Source organism: Sturnira hondurensis, unplaced genomic scaffold (assembly GCF_014824575.4).
Source record: "Sturnira hondurensis isolate 20B ecotype Veracruz unplaced genomic scaffold, ASM1482457v3 Scaffold0004068, whole genome shotgun sequence".
NCBI lineage: Eukaryota > Metazoa > Chordata > Mammalia > Chiroptera > Phyllostomidae > Sturnira > Sturnira hondurensis.
This window is the reverse complement of record NW_028076699.1, coordinates 6,404,976-6,428,723: the sequence shown is the minus strand read 5'-3', so window position 1 is coordinate 6,428,723 and position 23,748 is coordinate 6,404,976. Positions and strand designations below refer to the sequence as shown.

The window sequence follows — 23,748 nt, the reverse complement described above, 5'->3', positions numbered from 1 at the left end:
CACACACGGCCCTTTTTCAGGCTCCCTATACATTGCAGGAACCAACACAATGGAATGCTCGGGAGACTGCAAGCTCCAGAATGCAGCGCGGTCACCGGCACCTGCCACCCCTCTATTGGGAGGCGCAGAGCAGGCTGGGCCCTGTAGTTTGTGTATGCTCTTCCCGGATAGGTTGCTCAGGCGAGGGCCGCCGTGTCACGTGGACTCCGCTCCCGCCGCCGCCGCCTCCGTCGTCTTTCTCTGTCTCCACTGAGGCAGCCATCTTGCTCTTGCCGCGTGCTGGTGTTTGAGGACCCTCCCTGCTTCAGGTGAGACCCCCGGCGGTCCCGCCACTCCACGGCCATAGGCCTCTGCGCACGGTCTCCCCCCGCCCTCTTCTTCCGACACCCACCAACCTCTCGGGCTGCCACTTCCGCCGTGGCGCGTGAAGTGGGGGCGGAGGCGGCTAGCCTGGCCTGTCGGTCACCGGCGGCGCAGCTGGGGGTCGGCACCTGAGGGAAGGTCCCCAGCACCACCGCCCCCTGTGGGGGCGAGCGGGCCCGCGCTCTCGCCACTCAGATCCAGCCCCAGGAGGCGGGTGGTTCCCTACTTCTGTCCTGTTACTCTTGTTATTCACAACAGTGCTGGGAGCTTTGAGCTGTATACACAGCCAGTCTGTTGTCATCTCACTTGTTCCTCCCCTACAGATAGGGAAACTGAGGTTAGCAGGCTCCGAGCCCCTAGCCTTTGGAACCGAATTACGTTGCAACGCTCTTCAGCTCCTAATGGCAGTATTTGTTTATCTGTCGGCTTCCCACTCGTGGTACCGTGCCTTGCCCATCTGCATAGCCCCATCACACCGCCTGATGCTTAGTATAAGCTGTCAGGAAACTGATGATTGACCCATAGACACAGTGTTGCACAGCTAGGAATGATGGTCTCAACTTCGTTTCCCACGTTCTTTATACCACGTTCTTTATATCATTGTACCATAGCTGTCCCCTCGAGATTGAGTACAGTAGTTCCTAGTTTTTGCATATCTACTGTGAGCCATACCCCGTGTTATTGATCACCTTTAGCCCTTAAAATAACCCTATGAAATGTGTGGTGTTGCACCTTTTCTAGTACAGGAGGAACATTGGTTCAGAGAAGTAAAATACCTTTCAGAAACCCTAGGAGGTAGAACGTTGATTCTTCTGATTCCAAAGCCGACGCCTCTCTTGAAGAAACCCCGCATAATAATAAAAAAAAAAAGTCTGGACTAAAAGTAGAAATTATTTTATCTCTGTCAAAATGATCTGTGTGAAAGTGCATATTATAATGTTTGGAACTTAGGCACTCAAATACTGAGTATAACCTCATTGTTTATACCCTTTTTGAGTCCTTCAGGAAAGAAAGGGCTAAAAGATTCTAGGATCCCCAGGAAAGAACTCATTATAACATATGGCCTTAGGAAGTTTTCTATTTTGAAACTAGAAAGTGAGTTTTCCCTTCTGGGCCCTTATTTGCAGATGTTCAATTGAGAAGGAAGTGAACTGTTTATTACTCATATTTTTACCCTCCTGGCTGCTTGCAAGTATGGACTCCATACTTTTCAGATGGACTCCCGTACAAGAATTACAAGTTGATTGAGGAATAAGGAAGTAAACCAGATGATCTTTGAAGTTTAGTCCAGATCCTTTCTGAGCCTGACATTTCTCATAGACAAAGTCCAATCCTCTTTCCTACTTGAATTCTATACACCCCCAATGCTAACAGACAAAGGACCACCCTTCTTCCTTCCCTACCTTCTTGAGCTTCCAACCTCCCTAAAATTTTCTTCTGAGATAGCTGCCTGAGATCAGGTTCTCTGTTTTCCTGATTACCTGAAATGGAATCTATTCTACACATTGATATAAATAGTTTTGTTGGTTTTGTTTCAAACAAGTCAGGATTCATTATCTTCTGTCACTTCTCTTCCATCTCTTCTTGGGGATTTTCACTTCAAAACGTGTAAGAGTCCCAAAAGGTTTACCCTATGTCTAGTTTTAATATTTTCCCTGTGCCCCTTTTTTGTAAAAAAAGTCCTTAGGCTCTTTGTTAGTTCAGTATATCTTCATGGCCAGTTCCTTTGAGAAAAGTGAATATTGGTCTTTTTCTGTGGATACTGAGTATAGATACTGGGATTTACACCAGCACATATAAATCTACAAGATGAGGTTGGCACACACTGAAGACTTCTGGTTTTGTACTCTAATCACACTTCAATGAAAGTGTGTTTTTAGCTGCTTGAGCATTGTGATACAGTGCTTCAACAAAGATCTAAGGAATCATAAGTTCTAAATGTTATTTGATTAAGCTGCACAACTAGGAAAATGAAGACTATAAATAAATCTGAATTAATGTAAAAATAAATGTTGAGAACGGGATTTATTTGGCCTTAAAGCAAAGATACATACAAATTAGTGTAAACAGAGAGTCAGAATACAGGATGTTTTGTACTAATATAATCTTTGATTCTCTCATTTCTCAAATGAAAACAATTTTTTTCACCTGAATGATCATGAAGAAGTTAGAGAATTGGCCAGAGAGATTTGATAACAGCCTTGTTCTTCTATGTTCCATCCCTCACATCTCAATAATGATCTGTTGATCCACAGAACAAGCAAAACAATACTTTAACATTGGCCTTTGTATGGAATGTTATGGCCCGTTATAAACTTAAGAACTTTTTTTCCTTTGTACAAATATCACTGTCCATACTAGGATTCCTGACTTTGTAATGTTCTTAGAATTTTCAAAATTAAGTTTAGCCTTAAAGAGCTTACATTGAAGAGTCTCTTTACTTCCTCCTCCCCCCAAAATTTAGTATTAATGTGGCAGAGATGTTTTTGTTAAATTGTGCAGTGAGGCATTATACCCTGAATACAAGAATATCTTGACAAGTATGACATAATGTATCAGTGCAAAGTATTTGATGAACTTGGTGGGAAGTGCTACAGAAACACTGAACATCTAAAAATCTGGTTCTTTCCCTGTACCATCTGACCTTGAATAGAGGACACAGCCACCTCATATCTTGACAGCTAGACAGGCTATTGTTGAATTTTTCTTTGTCTAGTTGGGGTTTTTTTTGTTTGTTTTTGTTTTCCGGTCTTCTATTTATGGTTTACAAGGAATACAGAATGTGATTTGGAAAATGTCTAAAGGTTGTGCTGATAACATTTGGTAACAGCTCTCTGCTGTAAAAATCTTAGGGAAAAACTGGCTTGCCTTCAGAGATTTTATAACTGGTTAGGTTTTACTGAATGCCAAAGTACTGAATCGTGCTTTAAAGGAGGGATATCTTCAAGTAGGTAACATTGAATCCCATTCTGTTTTCTATTTGTATATTTGACTCCTTTGTGGTATTACTTAATTTTGGTTCTTTTAGTATCTGGTTCATGAAGCTCAAAAAGGTTACTAATATTTATTAAGAATATAGACAGTAGTGAATATTGCAAGCTCAGTGAACCAGAAGGTACTGCTGCATAAACAGTTATTTTATTTTGGTAAAACAGTGACTTTAACAAATCTATTTTTCCCCCCATAGATTTACCACAGCATGAATCAAGAAAAGTTAGCCAAACTTCAGGCTCAGGTCCGGATAGGGGGCAAGGTGAGTGTGGCATAAGAAAAATTGATAGGAGAATGTATTATTTACCAGATAGTGTTGTTGTTGTTGTTGTTGTTGTTGTTATTTTGGATTTGTGGTCATTGAAACTCTAAAATCTTTTTAATAATCAAGGTCAAAGCACATTCCAAATTGAAAATAACTTGTCTAACTCTAAAATAGATAACTAGAAGACTTCTCTCTCTGGCACCTTTGTTTGAATTTTCTTAATATCTGGTAGTTATGTGAAATGAACAAGCTACCCAACCTTGTTAAGCTTCTATTTTCACATCTGCAAAAGAGAAATAATCCTACATAAGATGCTCCTAAAAATTAGAGTGATATTTATAAAACACCTAACATGGTGTCTGGCACAGAACAGACCTGTAGGGCATCCCAGATGTTAAGGTTACCTCGTCTTGACTGAATACTTTTACTGCTGTAGTTTGGTTTACAAGTGGTTTAACTAGAGATGTTCAAGCTGACTGTACATTTTGTTCATTGCTAGGTTTTTCTCCCAGATTTCCTGCCTATATGAACATGAGCATTCTTATATACTTTGAAGCCTAAGGAAGAGCTAGTTCTAAACATGAAAAGTCTTTGATGCCCTTCAGCTCTGGCTCTGGGCTCAAGGAGAATATTCTAACTTTATCTCTGCCCAGTATAATTTTTGCTAAAGGAAAAGCAAGGACAGTCCTTACCTCTGACCTGGGGAGACGTAGGTAGGATACTACGTAGCAGCCCCACTGTGTCATTTACTTTGATGATAACCACAGCTCCTGAGGAGGAGACAGGAGATGATGAAGGGAAGAAGTGACTAGTACTTTCTCCTTTCATAGTGATACAGTTATATGACTTTGGAATTAAATTAGCATTCATGTAACCAAAGTAGTCAAGTTGTTATATCAAATGTGATGTCATGTACCAATGCAAAAACTAGGGATATTCAAGAACCACAGAATATACCTAGAAGAGTTTATGTAGCACATCACTATATACACACACACACATATATACATATACATATACATATATATATACAGATACACACACCCCTACATTCATTTAACTAGTGTATTGAGCACCTACTATGTGCCAAACACATAGAATATAGATAAGTTAAGGTCCCCTTCTCTTAGCACAGCTCAGCTTGGAAGAGAGACATCCTTACAATTATTCTGTAGAGTTATAAATGTTAAAATGAAGTACAAGGCACTCTTGCCTAGGAGAGACAAGCAAGTCATCACTGAGCTGAGATTTGAAGAATAAGACTTTGTCACTAGATAGACAGGTGAGAGGGTAAAATGGGTAGGTTGAAAAGAGATTGTCATTCTCACACATGGAAAGGCACAAAGGTTCTTGAGATAACATGGTGCTTTAATGGGATGGTTTGCTTTACCTTGGTACAGCTAGAGTTTAGAGTATATAATTTGGGGTTGCATTATATTCTTATATGCCATACTAGGAGCTGAGGATTTTATCCTAGAGGCAAGGGGCAACTGCTGCAGAATTTTAAGAAGGAAGTAAAAGTCATTTTAGAAAGATGACTGCTGGCAGTCTGGAAAATGGAATGAAATAGAAGTTTGCACAGAGGAGAGCAATTGAGAGACTACTGCTATAATATGTGGGACACAAATTTAGGGGTTGGAATTGACATGACTGATAGTATATGGGGGATTAAAGGGAGAGAGGAGTTTGGGATGACTCCGTATTTCTGGCTTTAGATACTGGATATATGATGGTACCACTAGCTATAAAACTTAGAAAATACAGGAAGAATAGTTTGGTGGATTGATAAGCTTTTAGACCTGTTCAATTTGAGATATCTGAGGATCATTTGAGTTGAGGTATCCAGCAAGCAATTAAGCTACCCCTGATTCAGGAATGTTTCACAAATAAATGACTATGTAAACAGTCACTCCAATCCATCCTTCAGAAACTGGATTTCATCACGATCTCTGCTGCTACTCACAGGGCTCTCTTCCACTCCTACCAATGTTACTGAAAGTGAACTTCTGCCTGCCCTCAGTAAGGCTGAGTACTACTGCAGGAGCTACTCAGAGATCGAAACCCCCTTCCTCTCCTATCACTCCTGCCATGCCTCAGAAAGGCTTATTAGCCTTCAAGACTTAGGCTGTTTTTGTTAGTTTTTCAGCTCTGGTTTAGGTTTCATTTTTATAAATTGGCCCAGGAATTTTATCCCTTATTTTATTTTTATTTTTTACAGAAATTTTTTTTGTATTTTTTCCATTACCAGTTACCCCTATTCCATCTTCCACCTCCACCCACCCACCCCCACAGTCACCACACTGTTGTCAGTGTCAATGAGTTCCTTTTCTTTTTTCTCCATCCCTCCACCCCCAAGCCTCCACCCAGAACTGTCAGCCTGCTCTCTCTATTTTGCTTGTTAGTTCAGTTTGTTCATTAAACTCCACATATGAGTGAAATCATATGGTATTTGTCTTTCTCTGAACGGCTTATTTCACTTAGCATAATGTTTTTTTTTAAGATTTTATTTACTTATTTTTACAGAGAGGGTAAGGGAGAGAGAAAGAGAGGGAGGGAAACATCAATGTGTGGTTGTCTCTCATGTATCCCCCACTGGGGATCTGGCCTGCAACCCAGGCATGTGCCCTGACTGGGAATCAAACTGGCAGTCCTTTGGTTTGTAGACCAGTGCTCACTCCACTGAGCCACACCAGTTGGGGCAGCGTAATGTTCTTCAGGTCCACCCATGCTATCACAAAGGGTAAAATTTTATTCTTTTTTATGGCTGAATAGTGTTCTGTTGTGTAAATGGACCACAGCTATTTTATCCACTCATCTACTGATGGACAGTTGGGCTGCTTCCAAATCTTGGCCATTGTAAATAATGCTGCAATGAACATAGACATGTGTATATTCTTTCGAATTAGTGTTTCAAGTTTCTTCAGATAAATTCCCAGAATCAACTTATGGAACTTAACACCAAATAACACCCCCAAACAATCCAATTAAAAATGGGCAAAAGACCTAGACACTTCTCCTAAGAGGACATACAGGTGGCCAACATACATATGAAAAGGTGCTTAAACTAATTATCAGAGAAATGCAAATTAAAACCACAATGAGACATCACCTCACACCTGTCAGAACTGCTATCATCAATCAACAAACAAGTGTGGAGAAAGGGGAACCTTCTGCACTGTTGGTGGGAATGCAGATTGGTGCAGCCACCGTGAAAAGCAATATGGAGATACTTCAAAAAATTAAAAGTGGAACTGCCTTATGACCCAGCTATTCCACTTCTGAAAATTTATTTGAAAATATCCTTTATTTTAAATAGTTTTCAGTGGGAAAAATGTATTTAGAATTTCAAAGTACCTATTTAGAAATGAGACTTTTCTATCTTAATGTAATTCTCAACCTATTTGCTTAGGCCAAAATTCTAAACATCATTCTAGATTTCCTTTTTCTCCTATCTGACATCCAGTGCATCAGCAAGTCCTATGTGTTCTGACAGTCTGAGCTCTACCCATCTCCACTGCCGCAATCCTCATCTCCCCAACAGGACTGCTACAGTAGCTTCCTGGTTGATCTCATTATAGTTCATTTTCCACAGCAGCCTCAGTCATCTTCTAAAAACGTAAATCAGATAAAGTCATTTCCATGCTTAAAATGGCTTCCAATGGCTTTCTATTGCTATTGGAGTAAAATCCAAATTCTTTTTTTGGCATTCTAGGCTACATGACCTAGCCCTTGCCTATCTTTCTGATTTCATTTTCCTCCTCCTTTCCTATTGTGCCCTCTGCTGTAGCCATACTGGCCTGCTTTCTTTGTCTAAACACAATAGGTTCACTCATTTCATTCTGTTTAGCTCTCTCTTCCCCTAGATTTTCCCATGGGTCTCAACTCTTATGTCACCTCTTCAGAGAGGCCTTCCCTTAACATTTTTTCTTTTTTTCTATCTCACATAGCGTCTTTATTTTTTTTAACTTAGCTCCTACCCAGTGCTCTTATCACTGTGTTTTCTTAATACCCTTAACCCATTTGAAATGATACAATTTATGCATTTATTGACTTTATACTCTCACTATAATATATGTTCCTTGAACTAAGAACTTAATGTTTTTCATTCCTGGATTCTAGGACTCTAGAATACTCACATAGTAGGCATTTGATTCTTTTTCTTTTTAAGATTTTATTTATCCATTTCTGGACAGAGGAGGAGGGAGGGAGAAAGGGAGAGAAAGAAAAATATCAAAGTGTGGTTGCCTATCAGGTCCCCACTGAGGACCTGGTCCACAGCACAGGCATGTGCCCTGACTGGGTATCACACTGGTGACCCTTCAGTTCAGAGTCTGGCACTCAATCTACTGAGCCACACCAGCCAGGGCAGCATTTGACTCTTAATATTGTCATAATCTCCATAGTTTCAGAATATCTTTAGACTTTTTTCATCAGGGTGGTAGGTACTGTAAAAAGGTATTCCTTATAATGTTTGAAAATTATTATAAAGCACACTGAATTGTCTTGAAGTTATAAATTATTTTTTATTAGAAAACTTGAAACATAATGTGTTGAGATGATAAAAGCTAGATATTGGGAAGAATAAGAACTGGCTAGAACTGACCTTCAAAAATCTGGATTATTGTGACAAACATAACTCTGAGCATTACTAATCATTACTGTTCAGTTAGCAGTTTCTTATGTGGGTTTTCGTTAAGAGAACTATGGATAGGAAGACATCTGATTGTAGTTCTAGATGCAAGGCATGTTGCAATAACCCTTCTGTTTGGCTATTTTTCAGGGTACAGCTCGCAGAAAGAAGAAGGTGGTGCATAGAACAGCTACAGCTGATGACAAAAAACTTCAGAGTTCTCTAAAAAAACTGGCTGTGAATAATATAGCTGGTATTGAAGAGGTATGATCACTTTTTAAATTATTAAATATATGAACAAATTGCATATTCACAAATGATTATCCACACTTTTTTAAGGTTTTATTTATTCAGAGAGAGGGGAAGGGAGGGAGAAGGAGAGCGAGAAAAACACTGATGTGTGAGAGATATATCTATCAGTTTTGTCTTGCATGCTCCCAACTGTGGGCCCAGCCGAAACCCAAGCATGTGCCCTGACTGGGAATTGAACTGGTGACCTTTTGGTTTGCAGGCTGGCATTGATTCCACTGAGCCATACTAGCCAGGGCTAATTAGCCACATTTTTTTTTTTAGATTTTTTTTTTTTTTTTTGAGAGAGAGCGAGCAGTAAGGCAGGGAGAAAGAAATGGAGAGAAACATCGATGTATGAGAGAAACATCAATTGGTTGCCTCTCACATGCCCCAACTGTTACCTGACCCACAACACAGGTACCTGCCCTGAGCAGGAATTGAATCAGCAACTTTTTGGTTCACAGGCTAGACTCGGTCCACTGAGCCACATCACCCAGGGCTATCTACTTTTACATGTAAAATATCAGCTTAGAGAATCTGATATTACCATTCAGATTAGTCCTATCTTAGAAGAACTATAGCTATTTAATTTGCTTATTGTATAAAATTGGATGATTATCCAAAAATGATTTTAGTAGACAGTTAAGGAATTCATATTTTCAAACAGGAAATATGGTCTTGAGTTTTAATGTAAAATAAGATTATTTTCTAATAACATAGAAATAAAGAAACCCCAAGATTTCTACAGATACAGTGGACTTTTTTTTCCCCCCATAAGAGCACCATTCTACTCCACAAGTCTATCTAATTGTTACCTCAGCCAAGAAGCCCTAGCAGTAGCTTTCCATGGATTTTTAAATCATTTTATTATATTTTGATGATACTGTTTCTCTCAGAGATTAATGTTATTTCAGAAGACACTCAAGAAAAATTATATTAACATCAACTATTTGTAATATTACCATCTAGATCTACTTCTATCTAATGATTCCATTCTGATAGTAACCACTGTTTAAATTTCCACTGCCATAAGTTAAGAGTTAATTATATCATTACTATGTGTGGTACCACCTCAGCAAAGAAAGGAAAAGTAACCTGCTTATATCCTGTATTATTAAATAGCACCTCCCATCAGAATTCATTATTTACCCCATTATAGATAAAAGAAATCCCCATCACTGTTTCTGAGGACATTGCTGTTTCTCCTTTTTTAGGTCTTTATGCAGGTGTTATTTTCTCCCGGAAGCCTTCCTATAGCACACATACACATTTGTGCAAAGGAGGATTGCATGCTTTTCCTGTGTTCCTCCATAATGTTCTGTTTTTAATTTTATTGTAGTATTTATTAAACTGAATTGTGAATTCCATTTTGTTGGTATTGCCAATTCAGTTCTAACTTCTTGAAGAGTCAGCTCCAGAACATCACACAAAAAATTAATGGTACATGATAGACATGTACATACTCTCGCTCTTTCACCCTGGTGTGTGTGTGCATGCGTGCTGTCTTCCAGCCCTCACAAACTAGTTGTACAGAGAAAATATGCATAAAGATAATTAACAGTGCATTTAATACCTGTAAAATTTCTGAATATTTGAACCTAAGATGGGAAGGAATTTTACTTTTTTCTTTCTTTCCCTCTAAAATTGATTTTTTAAGAACCAAGATATAACATTTTGCATATCTAAAATAATATTGTTTAGGAATATCTAGTATGCTATATATAATCTGGTTTACCTCAAACATTTTATGTTCTACATTACTATATTTAAAGTAATATTTTTCAGTTTTTTAAAGAAAATGATATGCTTGCTTTAAAAAGTTATTAGGAGAAAGAAAACTACTGCATTAAATGTATACATGAAAACATACAGTTTTCAGAAACACTAAGATATCAAAAATATGTCCTAGAAGAAGCACATTAGGTAGAATTTTGTTTTTAATTTGGAATGTTTTAAACTTGTTACATAGTGCTGAACTTTGAGGAATATACTATCTTTTTGTTGTTTTGCATTTTAAGTAAAATCTTTTGAAAAGACAGGATTGCCAAAAATAATATTATTGTGTTTCCTATACTTAGACCTTGAATCACCAAAAAAAAAAGAAAGAAAGAAAGAAAGAAAAGTTAAGTACTCAGTTTGGTGGGTGAGGAGCAGGGAGATCAGTGGTGGGTTTTAAATAACTTGTTGAATGCACTTTTACCTAGTAAAATTTTAATCTTACTTTCTAGGCTGAAAGAAATCAGTATTTGTGATTTCTTTCTCTTCCTGAAGCTTAAGTCTTCCTTAGAAACTTTAAAAACTGAAAGACTATTTGGATGGAGACGAGCTTCTCTGCTTTTTTATGTATGCATTAGTTTGTTGATTTGGTATAATAATTATATATAGATTACTTTGACATGTTACCAAAGAGAGAGAAATTCAAAGCTGTCAAAAAGTAAAGGGCAGGGGAGTGTCACAGATGGTTTTCATACAAAGCCAAGTAAATAACCAGGTTTTAGGAAGGAATTCCTAGGTGAATTCTAAAAGTGTAATCCAGAACTAAATTTCTGGAAGTGTTTTATGTTCTGTGACATTTGAAGAAATTTGGATGTACTTCTTATTTGGTAATCTAGTTGGATATAGGGACTGTGCTATCACTTTTCTTCCACTGATAACATGAGTCTATCAAAAAATGGGAGCTGTTCCATTTCTCAGAAACAATCGATTTTATCAGAATTATTTGATGAAAAAGTCACAAAAAATCTGAATCTCTGATTCATTTGGTCTAATTGCTTCATAGAATTTTACTGTTACATTCAGCTTTTAAACTAGGGTATAATTCTGCCTCTGAAACCTTCTCTATCCTACCAGGCATAATTAATACTTTCTCTGTACTTCTGCTGCCCTTAGCTTAAACTGCTCCATTATAATACATTTATTATTACGACCTCATATTGTGAGTTACAGTGGTTACTTATTAACCAAGTTGCCTGTTTTCAGATTATAAGAATCTTGACAGAAGGAACTATGTTTATTTAGCATCTATCACATGCTTACTCCCATGATGAGATATCTTATGCTTATTATTAAATTTGAGATACTGATTATTCCAGAGGAACTGTTCTGCAAAAAGTTAGCCATAAGGAGATGGAGCTCAGGAGAAGGTTTAAGGGCTGGTTGTATAAATTTTGTAATTGTACACATAACTTTTACTGTTTGTATTTTTTTCTTTTTAGAACTCTTCATTGATGTTGCCAAATTACTTTTCAGAAAGGATATGCCATTTTACACCATCTACAGCATAGCTGTAGAGAACTCATCAGACTTTTGCCACCAGAGCATAAGAGAAAATGATCTCAGCATGTCATATAGTATAATGACAGTTGTTAGCTTTAGCTTATAACACCAATAATAGTTTAGACTAGCCTTTAGAAATAAACATGTGCTGAGCATAGAAGGATTGAATGAGAAAGATACTGACTTATGGGAGTGCACAAAGCCCATAATCTTCAAAATATGATATCCCTTAGCCTCACATTTAAGTGCCAGTACAGGAAGGAATGGCAATAAAACTTGATTTTAAGATAACTGTCAATTTTCAGAACTGTCACCACCTAGCCTAGTGGGGACAAAAAGAACACAGTAGAAAAATTTAAACTCCTCTCTGAACTGAGAGGGCATTTGTTAGCTAGTGCTGTGTAGTCAAGTATAACTTTGTGAACCTCCTTTTGCCTTAAAAACTGCTGTGTAGGAATAAAACAAGCATTGAATTTATCAGATAGAAGGCTGATGTGATTAATATATGGACCCTACTCAGAAGCCAGGGAAGGCCAGGGTTTTAAAAGTTTAGATACCAGCATAATGATGCCACACAGCAGATGCCAGGAATGACTTAAAATGGCCCTAGGTTTGTCCTGACCAGGTAGCTAAGTTGGTTACAACATCATTGTAATATACCAGGGTTGTGATTTCAATCCCAGGTCAGGACACATGCAAGAATCAAGCAATTAATGCATAAATAAGTGGAACAACAAATGGTGCTCTCTTGCGCGCGCTCTCTCTCTCTCTCTTTCTCTCTCTCTTCCCCCACCACTCTTCCCTCCCTCTCCCCCTCTCCCTTTCTGTCTCCCTAAAATCAAATAAACTTTTTAAAAGATTTTAATAAAATAAAATAAAATGGCCCTAAATTCTGTGGGACAGTCCGGTTGATTTTGAAAGGCCAGAACAGCAGGAAAAGTCAGGCCAGAGATACAGCCCAGATGGTTCTGGGCATCTGTATTGGGGAGCATTACTGGTGCTATTTCTAAACCTTAAGATGGTATCCATGATTTAGAATAAATTCTGTATATAGGCAGTGTCCATTCATTCAGCAAATTTGAGTGACTATTATGTGCTGGATACTTGGGGGACATACTATGTCTAGTAAGGCATGGTCTCTTATCTCTAGGAGTTCATCTGTATTAAGGTAAAAAACTTGCAAACATGATTTTACTACAACAGTCTAGTTGTAATACCCATAAAGTATAGAAGGTGCTATAGATCACCTTAAGTTTAGAAGCATCAGACCCAAAGATGCAATAAATGGGAAATTACAAGGTGGAGAAGCAGGAAAAAGTTTTTCTAAAGAGTGAAAATTGCATATGTAAATGCACTAGGCATGAGAGGACAAAATACTTTCTGGTAACCACAAGACATGTCAGTGTTGCTACATAAAAAATGAGAGCAAGGGCATCTGATGTTTTGGACTAGGAGTCTCAAAAATGTCTCCTCTGTTGTTCAAGTATATCCTTTACATTCAACTACCTATTAAGTGGGAAAAACATTTTGACATAAAAGAGCTGTTTGTTTAAAAAAGGGTATAGTAGCTAATTTAATAGTCTTTGTTTACTTGTCTGCTTCTTGTTTTTATACTCTATGTAGATTGTAGATTTTATGATTTTAGACTAAACATCAATAAAATCGCCAGGAAAAAAAGTGAATTCTCCATATGTAATGCATGCAATTTGCTCTGTGAGTTTAGTAAGTTCCTTAGCCCCTCTTTTACCTCTAAAAGAGTTGGGGAGGTGTCTAACTGATCAGCCCAACAGTTCATCCTTTAATAGTTTCTAATCGCTTGTGTCTAGGAGCCTTATATAACTGTCATTTGCTTAGGAGAGAGGAAGGAATGTTAGACAGAAATAAAATATTCTGGCCTTTTTAACTTCTAGTATTTTATTCTCGGTATTCTAAAACTAACTCTCCACCCCTTTCTGTGCCTTTTATTCATTTTTTAAAAACAACCTCATTTAAAACAACCATTAATAAATTTATTTCCATTTCAGTCTGAAGTGGAATTTATCTTGCTTTTTACACTAAACTCAGCATATTTTGGCCTACAAAGACCTACATCAGGGCATAAAATATGACTTAACATTTAGCCCTTGGGGAAGAAGCTTGAACAGAAGAAAAACTCTTGAATTTGTTTATTCTATTTGGTTCTGGGTTGGCCTATTATTTATTTTGTAGCTAGGAAAATATATGTTATCCATGTATCTGTGCTGTTTTCCTTTCTCATTCTCCATTTGCCTATATTCTGAGACAAATAATTTCCTAGAAAGTTTTTATGGGAGCACAGAATTGAATTTTTATCAGCAAATAAGCATTTTAAGAATATGAATGACATCATAGGAAGGAAATTAAACAAAGTTAAGAAACCCAAATTCAGTTCAGTTTGCATGTAACCAGCCGTTTGGTTCTTGGGTATGTTGCTTAACCAAGAGCTCTTGTCTTTAGTATTTATTTCCTTCACAACAGATTGACTAGAAGTTCAACAAATAATATGGCCTGACTTTAGGGGGAACAATATCTATTTCAAGTCTCCTGTGATTTTAACATCTGTAAATTTAAAAAATCTCAAATTCCAATATTTGAGACTTTTTTCATACCTGGAACTATTGTAGAAATCTTTTATTAAGTTATGTGATTGGTCTTGATTTGGAAAATATAGTCCTACCATATCTTTATTTTTTTCCCATACTAAAATTATGTGATTCTAGGGTAGGTCCAGAGCAACATCCCATTTTGTATCCATTGTGCCACCTTTTTTCTCTCCCAGAATTTCAGCCACTTTAACATTAAACTTTTCTAACTAAACTATAATTATCTTCAGAACTGTATATCTCTTCCTAAAGTTAACAAACTATTTTTAACTCATGATGATATTTGTTACAATAGCTAGATTGAGTGCCTACTGTGTATAATATGTATAATAGAACCTTAAGTATAATACTGAAAGAGGACGCGTATTGAACTGAAAAGTGATTATTTCAGAAAAAAATTGGGAAATTATTTGTAAAGTTACAGTTTTCCAGGGAATTTGCCTTTATTTTCTCTGTGTTCCAGGTCTTGCCTGAAATTTAGATGCCCCTTTCTTCCCCTTCCTTTCTGGTGCTGTCTATCAGTGGTGGTGATCACCTCTGAGGAAGAAAAGCCCACTTCCACTGACCATGGAGAACACTCAGCATCTCTGCTTGATTGTGACAAGGGCAGTTTTTGGATGGATCATGAAATGCTTCTAAAGTAGCCAAGAGTTAACTCTCCTAACCTTTTTACATAATAAGCATGTTACCACCAAGGTAACTTACCCAGTGGAGTCAACTACATAGTGGAATCACATTATTTACACATTTAACTTATGCAAATTCAGTTCTACTGAAACAGAAAGTGAACAAGTGAGAGAAAAATAACATTTTAAATAGCTCAATCTTCCTTTTCAATTAGTCCAAGGCCATGTGATAAGTCCAATTTGAAACAGTCAGAATTCATACTGGTAAAAGCTACAGAAAGAATGTGAGGATGATTCTAAAGGTTTCCTAGTAATTGATAAAGCATGTCCAGGTGGGCAGGCGAGTGGGTGGGAGAGGTACTTTGACATTTACAAGAGTTGTTGAAGGTTGTTGAGAAGCAACATGCTAGAATTAGAGGAACTGATAAAAATCCTCTACATAGAATGACAAGAAGAGAACAAGTTGAAATCTTTGTAAATTTACTAAGGGTTAAAATGAGTGAAATACTTGATCAATTACATTTCTGAGTGTTCTTTATGGATTTTCAGTGGTTATTTTTACCAGACACTGTTACCCCATTACAACCCGTCCCCTAAGATGCTACCTCACTAAATGGTATCTGTACCAATTTAGTTTGATAGTGTAAATTGAGTAAGATAATGGCTATTTCATTAAGAAGCCAGTTCTTGGTTGATTATTACATTTTTTTAAAATGTGGGCATGAACTTCTTTCTGAAGTCTTGAACTTAAAATGTAGATTCTTTGACCATCCTAGTAATCTGTGCCATATACACCATTTTACCTTGTTAGGATCTTTTCCCACCCATACCCACTGCTTAGATAATTACTACCTTGGGATTGTATAACTACCAGGTCAAAAAAAATAACTGGCTAAACTATTTTTTAAAAGATACTGTTTTAGTTGTATCTATTTTGTGAAGTACCTTTTTCTTTCATGATCATACAGGTAAACATGATTAAAGATGATGGAACAGTTATTCATTTCAACAATCCCAAAGTCCAAGCTTCCCTTTCTGCCAACACCTTTGCAATTACCGGTCATGCAGAAGCCAAACCAATCACAGAAATGCTTCCTGGAATATTAAGTCAGCTTGGTGCTGACAGCTTAACAAGTCTTAGGAAGTTAGCTGAACAGTTCCCTCGGCAAGGTAGGTATTTCAGTTTAGCACCTCTTTTCCTCCTAACCTTAATTAAAGAACCTATTTATTTTAAAAGGTGTCCCATTACTGGAAGGATTTGCCTGTATATATATTCTACTTTTATAATGTTACTTGTATGCGTCATAAATTACTTAGTTTGTTTCTCTAAATATTATACAGTGGCATAGGGAACATTTTGGTAGAAATACAGAGTTGAGAGTAATTACCTAAAAGGTAAAGTGCTAGGATCTGCAGGCCACATTTAACAGTCAATTTGATACTCACTTCTGACTAATGGCAACAAGAACATAGTGTTATCACAGAACTATATTTTTGTTTAATATTGTTGATTACTATAGACGTAATGACCATTTGTACTGAATTTCCAAGAAAGTTCTGATTTCAAATGTGACCTGTCTCCCCTAAAAATCAAAGAGCCTGTTACTTTAGTGCTCATACTACATAGCTAGAGACTTTCTTACACCAAAAGAGATGAAAAACAACCTTGAATATTAACTTTCTATTTGGAGATTATAGAATTTGGAGAATGAATTAACTGTCTTTTCATTCAAGTTAATCTGAATTACTCCATTTTGCGTATAAGTTTTACGTTCATTGCCCATTCAGATTGCCTGCTGTATGTAGTATATAGCTAATGAAGTTAAAATTCCATTGATTTTTAGTATTAAGTAAAAAATATGGCATTAGATTAATAGTACTTAGCTTTTTCTGGATAATTATATAAGATACAGACAGGAAAAAAAGATAAAGTATTTGTAGATGTCTTTGTTCTCAGTGACTCATTTTAAAATAAACTTTTTGCAGTGTTGGATAGCAAAGCACCAAAACCAGAAGACATTGATGAAGAGGATGATGATGTTCCAGGTAAGTGACATTTCTTTAGTTTTAAGATTTTTAGTATCCTGCTGATCTCATATAAATTCACTGCATAATGACTTACAATTTTTTGTCAATGGTGAGCTCATAAATTTAAATTGATTCACAATGATGTGATCTAATTAAAAAGATTAAAAGCCTTCTCATGTAATACTAGAATACAAAATTACCATGTAAAGCTTTGCTGCCTTGCATTTATGAATTTGGAATCACTGTGATTATAAATTTGGATAGGTATTATTATAACATTTTTGTCGGATTTATGATTGATATATGAAAATGCTATCCACTTTAGTATGCATAAACAAAAAAGACTAACATTTCCTTAGGATTATGGTGTTAGCAGATAATTGAAATATTAGCAAAATGCCACCAATTCATTTCTGCCCCCAAGTCCTATATATTTTAAGGCTAATTCTAGGAAGAAAAATTTTATTTTACTGGGGTTAGAAGTTAGGAATTTTATTTACCTCTTTTTATGTACTTTTAACTCATTTACCCTTTTTGGCTTTTTTCAGATCTCGTAGAAAATTTTGATGAGGCATCAAAGAATGAAGCTAACTAAAATTTGTTCTGGTTTTTGGAAGCTGGCATGGACTAGATTTAACATCAGCTATGTGGTTCCAAAGTTTTACAGACATGGAGAATATCAACTGTTACTAGTTCAGTAATATAAATATTTTGTATATTAATAATGCTGTTTGTTCAGCATTTTTCGGTCATATGATTTTTGCATTTTGCACTTCCTCCCAGGATCTACTTTTTTGGTCAAAATAAGAAATATTGGTGCAGCTTGAGGGTGTCTTGATTTTTGACTCTTGGTTTTTTGTTTGGGATGTTTTTGGTGTGTGTATGTTTATGTGTGTGTGTGTGGGTATGTGTATATACAGTGGAGAGCAAATTGGAAAACAGTTCTATTTATCCTCCTTCTTCCCCCAGTAGAAATAAAACAAATCTTTACATTTGTTACTTTTAATTTTTTCTAATGCATAAAATTAATGAAAAGTGAATTAATCTTGGATTTCAAATCTGAAGAGATTTTATCCTTGAAGGTTTGGTTTTTGTTTGCTTGGTTAACACATTTTTCATACATTTCACTGGGTTTAAAATGTCTTGAGATATTTTCACCAGCTTCCTGCCGGTGAAATAGGTAGCATGTCTTTGGTACAATTGCCTTAGATTTCACTTACCTAGTCAGACCCGGAAGTTTTTTTCTAAACGCCTTTTTTCCTCCTTTTGACCTCCACATGGCCTGGCCCATCTTTGGAAATGCTCTTCCTCATCTTCCTCCTAGCCTCAGAAGAATGTTCTCCATATAAAGTTAAGTGAGTGCCTAATCCCTCTTTTTGGGGATTTTGTTCCCTTATCTTAAGGAATAATGCTTCATCGTCAACTTTTTATTTCCCCCTTGGTTTTACAGTTTGTTAGATTTCAAACTGGAATAGCTAGCATGTGCTTGCTAAATAATTTTATGCCAGCCTTATCCTGTATCCTAGCTGTTCTTAATAGCAGGTGCAAAAATGCCTTTTTTTTTCAAAGCAAGGTTGGGATTGGGAATGTCCTTTTGAATCAGGAAAAAAAAAATAGGCCATATACTCATCCCCCAGCACCAAAGGGTACTCTATGAAGAGTTATTGACCCCAGGAGGATTTCTTCAACCACTCTCCTACTCTGGCCTTGAACCTACCTCTAGATTGGATCTTATTATTGCTGCTCACAGCATCCTCCTGCATGCTTACTAGAGTAATGCTTTGGGGAGAACACTGGTAAAACACAGTATTTAATTGTCACCTCCTTTTAGAGGACTTGGAGGTAAGTTGCATTCATTAAAGTTTCCCTCTTGATGTCTAATGATAAAAGCTTGCATTTTGCTATATCAGCATTTGTTTTAGCCAATATTTAAGGATAAGATTTAGAAAATCTATTATTTCCTGGCCCAACATCAAACTAACTGTGGCTTAACCTCACAGCCTATCAGCTTTGTTTCAAGCTAGACATCTTTATTTGACATCTAAACTGCAGGACCAAGAAGATACCAAGCAATCTGTAAACACAAAGGCAAAGCTCTTGTGTTTTTTCGTCCAGACACCTCAATTTATTTTATAAATGTGTTCATTTTCCTGTTATGTTTTATATAATATATGGACTTAACTACAAAATAAAATAACAAAAGAGGATATTTCCTCTTCTCTTATTGTTGTCTGCAGAATTTCCTTCTTTTGTATTTCATCTCTACCCCTAAGTCTCAAATGAATTTCAGCCCAATCATTATTTGAAATAATGTTTCATCCATTGTTACTCTAAGTGGTCTATATCAGGGGTGTCAAACTCATTTTCATTGGGGGCCACATCAGCCTCCTGGTTGCCTTCAAAAGGCTGAATGTAATTTTAGGACTGTATAAATGTAACTACTCCTTAACAGCTAAGCAAGAGCTGGGCACTACCACCAGGTAGAAACAAGGTGCCGGGAGGGTCAGATTCGGCCTGCAGGCCTTGTGTTTTCCACCTGTGGTTTATATAGTCCAGAGTTCTGTTCCTCTGTCATCAAAGGACATGGGGGGTGGGGGGGGCAGAGACAGGGTGGGCATGAAGTGGTTAGAGACATGTAAGAGATAAATAGGAAAGGAAAGATTTCCTGTCTTCCAGATGAAAACAGGAGGCTTGGGTCTTAGTCTAGATTTTGGCAATAATTATGTGACCCTAGATAGGTCACCTAATTACAGAATCTAAAATTCATCATTAGTCCATTGAGATGTTTCTAAATCTTAATGATTCTTGCTGTCCTGGAAAACTCATTACTGAAAATTCTCAAGAAGATGATTTTATCATCTTTTCAGAAATATCTTTTTATCAATACCCATAAAGCCTTTAACTACTCACCCAGAGGAGCTCTGGTATTTCCTCTTACCCTGTTAACAACTAATGGCTGGCTTCTCTCATGTGCAATAAGCTAGTATTCTTTTTTTTTTAAAGATTTTATTTATTTGTCTTTTAGAGAGGAAGGAAAGGAGAGAAGGAGAGAAATATCAATGTATGGTTGCCTCTCATGAGTCCCCTACTGGGAACTGGCCCGCAACCCAGGCATGTGGCCTGACTGGGAATCGAACCGCGATCGAGTGGTTTGCAGGCCCACGCTCAATCCACTGAGCTACACCAGCCAGGCCTATAAGCTAGTATTCTTTAAAAAAAAAAGTTTTCATACCTTCTTTCCTGGACAAAGCATATTGAGATCCTGACTCAACCCAAAGAAATGTTCCTGCCTTCAGAATGAGTAGGCATAGGTAAGAGTATGAATGACACTTTTGTAAATTGTAGTGTTCTTGGCAAAAATAATTGCATAGTTTTTTTTAATATGTGAAGTAGTTACTAAATATGTACATTTTCCCAAGGTTATATATTTATTGCCAAGATAAGTATAGAAGTATTTTCTGGGGAAAATTCACTTTAAATTTTTGGGGCAATCAAAGAAATATCTTTCTGCAAAAAGAATTGATTCATGGTCTTAATTTTTGTGGTTAGCACTTTCAGTTTTGTAACGCTCATTTATCTATTTTTAGGAAACCCAAAGTAAATAGTTGAGATCTCATATTTGTTTTACCTGTACTTTTCCCATTAAGCAATGGTTTAAGAATAATACATTAAGTACCTTAATTTGTTAAGTAACTAGTGTTTACAGCATTCCATTAAATTTTAATAAGTCTACCAGATTCTTGTGAAAACCCATATTGGGATGTGTTTGATTTGTTTCTTTGTTTTCATTCTGTGTTTGTCCCCTAAGTATGCTATATATCAATAAATAAAATGTCATGATAAGCCATAGCATGGTATAGTAGGAAATCACAGGTCTTTATATGGATATCAGTTTCATTACCTACCATGCTGTAACCTTTCCAACAGGACTGCTGCAGAGCCCACCTCCAGGGGCCATTATTTAGATTTGTTGTGTTCCAGTGGGGGCGATGTTCATAGAGTACAATGTTAATAAAGCCCCATGATAGTGTTTTAACAATAGCCTTGCTCTCAGCCTGTTTTCTTCTCTAAAATGGCTGAATCAAACAGGGTTCCTTAGAACTCCCTCAATGACGAAGATAAAAGATAAAGTGTGATGTCTCCCAAACCATGGCAAAAAGGACCTTATGGGTCTAGGCACTGCAAGGCTCTATTGTACACTACCATACCTCAGTTCATCCTGCATTGCTCTGCCACATAGACTTTGCCTGGATTATTGTAGCCCCCGTATTGGTCTTACTTACTCCCTCCAATCCTTCCTCTACACAGGAGCCACACTAGCTAAATTTCATATCTGAGCATGTCATACCCAGCCGCTGTGATTAGGCAAGCCACTGAAGATGCACATGACTTGCAGTGCATGATCCCTGCAATACAGACCCAAGGGAGCTGGGTTATCCTGCACTGGCCAATGGACAGCGTCCTTCTGAGCCCAGATCCTAGTGTTTCCTCCTGTTACAACCCAGAGACTTGTTTTGCTGAGCTCCACAAAATAAACAAGATATCTGGTAAAAAAGACAGTCATCATTTCACTGTTTTTGACAAAATTGTTCCAAAAGCTATTCGTGATGCGATATTTATAAATAAAGAGCTGTCATAATAATTTTTAAAAACCACCATTCTGTTTCAAGCTTCTGTTCCTTTGCATTTTTTTACAATAGTACAATATTAAGGTTATTTGGTTTTTAAAATACATTTCCCATCCAGATATTGAGTATCTCAATGGCAGATGGCATGTTGTACATCTTTTATCCCCAACATCTAGCATACTGCTGAATGTGTAGTCTACTCATGATCATAACATTTATTAAATACTATTGAAAAGAGTTAGCTTGTGTAACTCCTAAACAGTCCGGTGGCACAGATATTATAATCCAACTTTTAAAGAAACAAAAAAATGGTTTAGGAAAGTTGCCAGATGTCACACAACTAATTAGTAGGAGAATCAGGATTTTAATCTAGATCTATAAAATTTAACAGAGTAAACATCACCCCACACCACGCAACAAATATTTATTGAAATGAGAATTATGTGTATGGGGCTCCTATCCACACAAATCTTCATCAGATATCACTGTTAACCTGAATGTCGAACCTACCCACAATTATTCAATATGTAAATCTGAGAGGTTTTTCAAAAGAAGGATCTGTGAATTTTATATATTTGAGATCTTTGATAGCAGTATTTAGGCAAAAATTTGTAGGTCACATATGTTGATCTTGACATTGGCATTTCGTCTCAAAATGTTGCCACATTTTAGTCATACCTTATCAAAGAAATACTCTAAAGTCGAACAAGGTGGTTATGAATTTATTCTGTACTCACTTTTTCTGTTTTTAAAAATCAAACTAGTCCACAAAAATGTTAGAATAAATGAATTGATCAACATTGCAAAATACAAAACCAACACAAATCAGCTGCATTTCTATACACCAACAATAGCAATCCAAAAAAAATTAAGAATAACACAACAACATCAAAAAGGTAAAATACTTAGAAATAAATAACCAAAAAGGAAAAAGACCTGTACACTGAAAACTACAAAAGACTGCCAAAAGAAATTGAGACATAATAAATATTTGTGAAATAGAGGACAATATTGTTAAGATGTAAATAGTACCCAAAACAATCGCTATCAAAAACTCAAGTATTTTGCAGAAATAGAAAAACCCATCCTAAAATTTACATGGAATTTTATGGGGCCCCAATTACCCAAAACAGTTGAAAAAAAATGAAGTTGGAGGACTTGCTTCTGATTTCAAAACTTATTACAAAGCTGCAGCAAGCAAAACAACATACTGGCAAAAAAACATATAGACCAATAGAGCAGAATAGAGATCTCAGAAGTAAATCTTTACATGTATAGTCAAATGATTTTTGCTATTATTAATTTCTTAGAGGGGAAGGGAGGGAGAAAGAGAGAGAGAGAGACATTAATGGGTTGCCTCTTGCAACCGGGGGACTGAACCTGCAACCCAGGCAGGTCCTCAGACTAGGAATCAAACCTGGTGACCTCTTGATTTGTGGGAAGACAACCAACCAACTGAGCTACACAGGCCAGAGCTCATTTTTAAAAAAATATTTTATTTACTTTTAGAGAGGGGAAGGGAGAGAGAAAGAGAGAACATCAATGTGTGTTTGCCTCTCATGCACCCCCAACTGGGTACCTACCTGGCCTGAAACCGAGGCACGTGCCTTGACAGGGAATAAAACCAGTGACCCTTTGGTTCACAGGCCAGCACTCAATCCACTGAGATACACCAGCCAGGGCTCATTTTTTAATTAGGTTGTTTTTTGTTGTTGTTAAGTTGTAGTTATTTATACATTGTGGATATTAATTCCTTATCAGATATATAATTTGCAATTATTTTCTCCCATTCTTTTTTTTCTCATGTGAAGATATGTTTACTGATTTTGAGAGAGAGAGTGAGAGAGAAAGAAACATCAATGTGAAAGAGAAACATCAATCGGTTGTCTCCGGTACACACCCAGACTGGGGACCGGGGACTGGGGATCCAATTAGCAACCTAGGTACGTGCTCTGACCAGGAATGGAGCCCGCAACCTTTGGTGTACCGTGCAGGAGCGTCCAACCTTTTGGTGTCTCTGGGCCACACT

The 23,748-nt window shown here is 36.9% G+C and overlaps 1 protein-coding gene across 1 annotated transcript; it reads left to right on the top strand.

Moving 5' to 3' along the window:
- Positions 1–187: 187 nt before the first annotated feature.
- BTF3L4 (basic transcription factor 3 like 4) lies at positions 188–20,088 on the top strand. The gene is made up of 6 exons (XM_037043290.1): positions 188–308; positions 3,551–3,616; positions 8,400–8,513; positions 16,032–16,233; positions 17,050–17,109; positions 17,640–20,088. The coding sequence occupies exons 2-6, from the start codon at positions 3,563–3,565 to the stop codon at positions 17,684–17,686; spliced, it is 477 nt and encodes a 158-aa protein (XP_036899185.1). The 5' UTR covers positions 188–308; positions 3,551–3,562; the 3' UTR covers positions 17,687–20,088.
- The last annotated feature ends 3,660 nt before the right edge of the window (positions 20,089–23,748 follow it).

Coding starts and splice junctions, on each gene's coding strand:
- BTF3L4 (XM_037043290.1), top strand. CDS start 3,563: ATGAATCAAGAAAAGTTAGCCAAACTTCAGGCTCAGGTCCGGATAGGG. Junction 16,234..17,049: donor TGAACAGTTCCCTCGGCAAG/GTAGGTATTTCA, acceptor AACTTTTTGCAG/TGTTGGATAGCAAAGCACCA. Junction 17,110..17,639: donor AGAGGATGATGATGTTCCAG/GTAAGTGACATT, acceptor GGCTTTTTTCAG/ATCTCGTAGAAAATTTTGAT.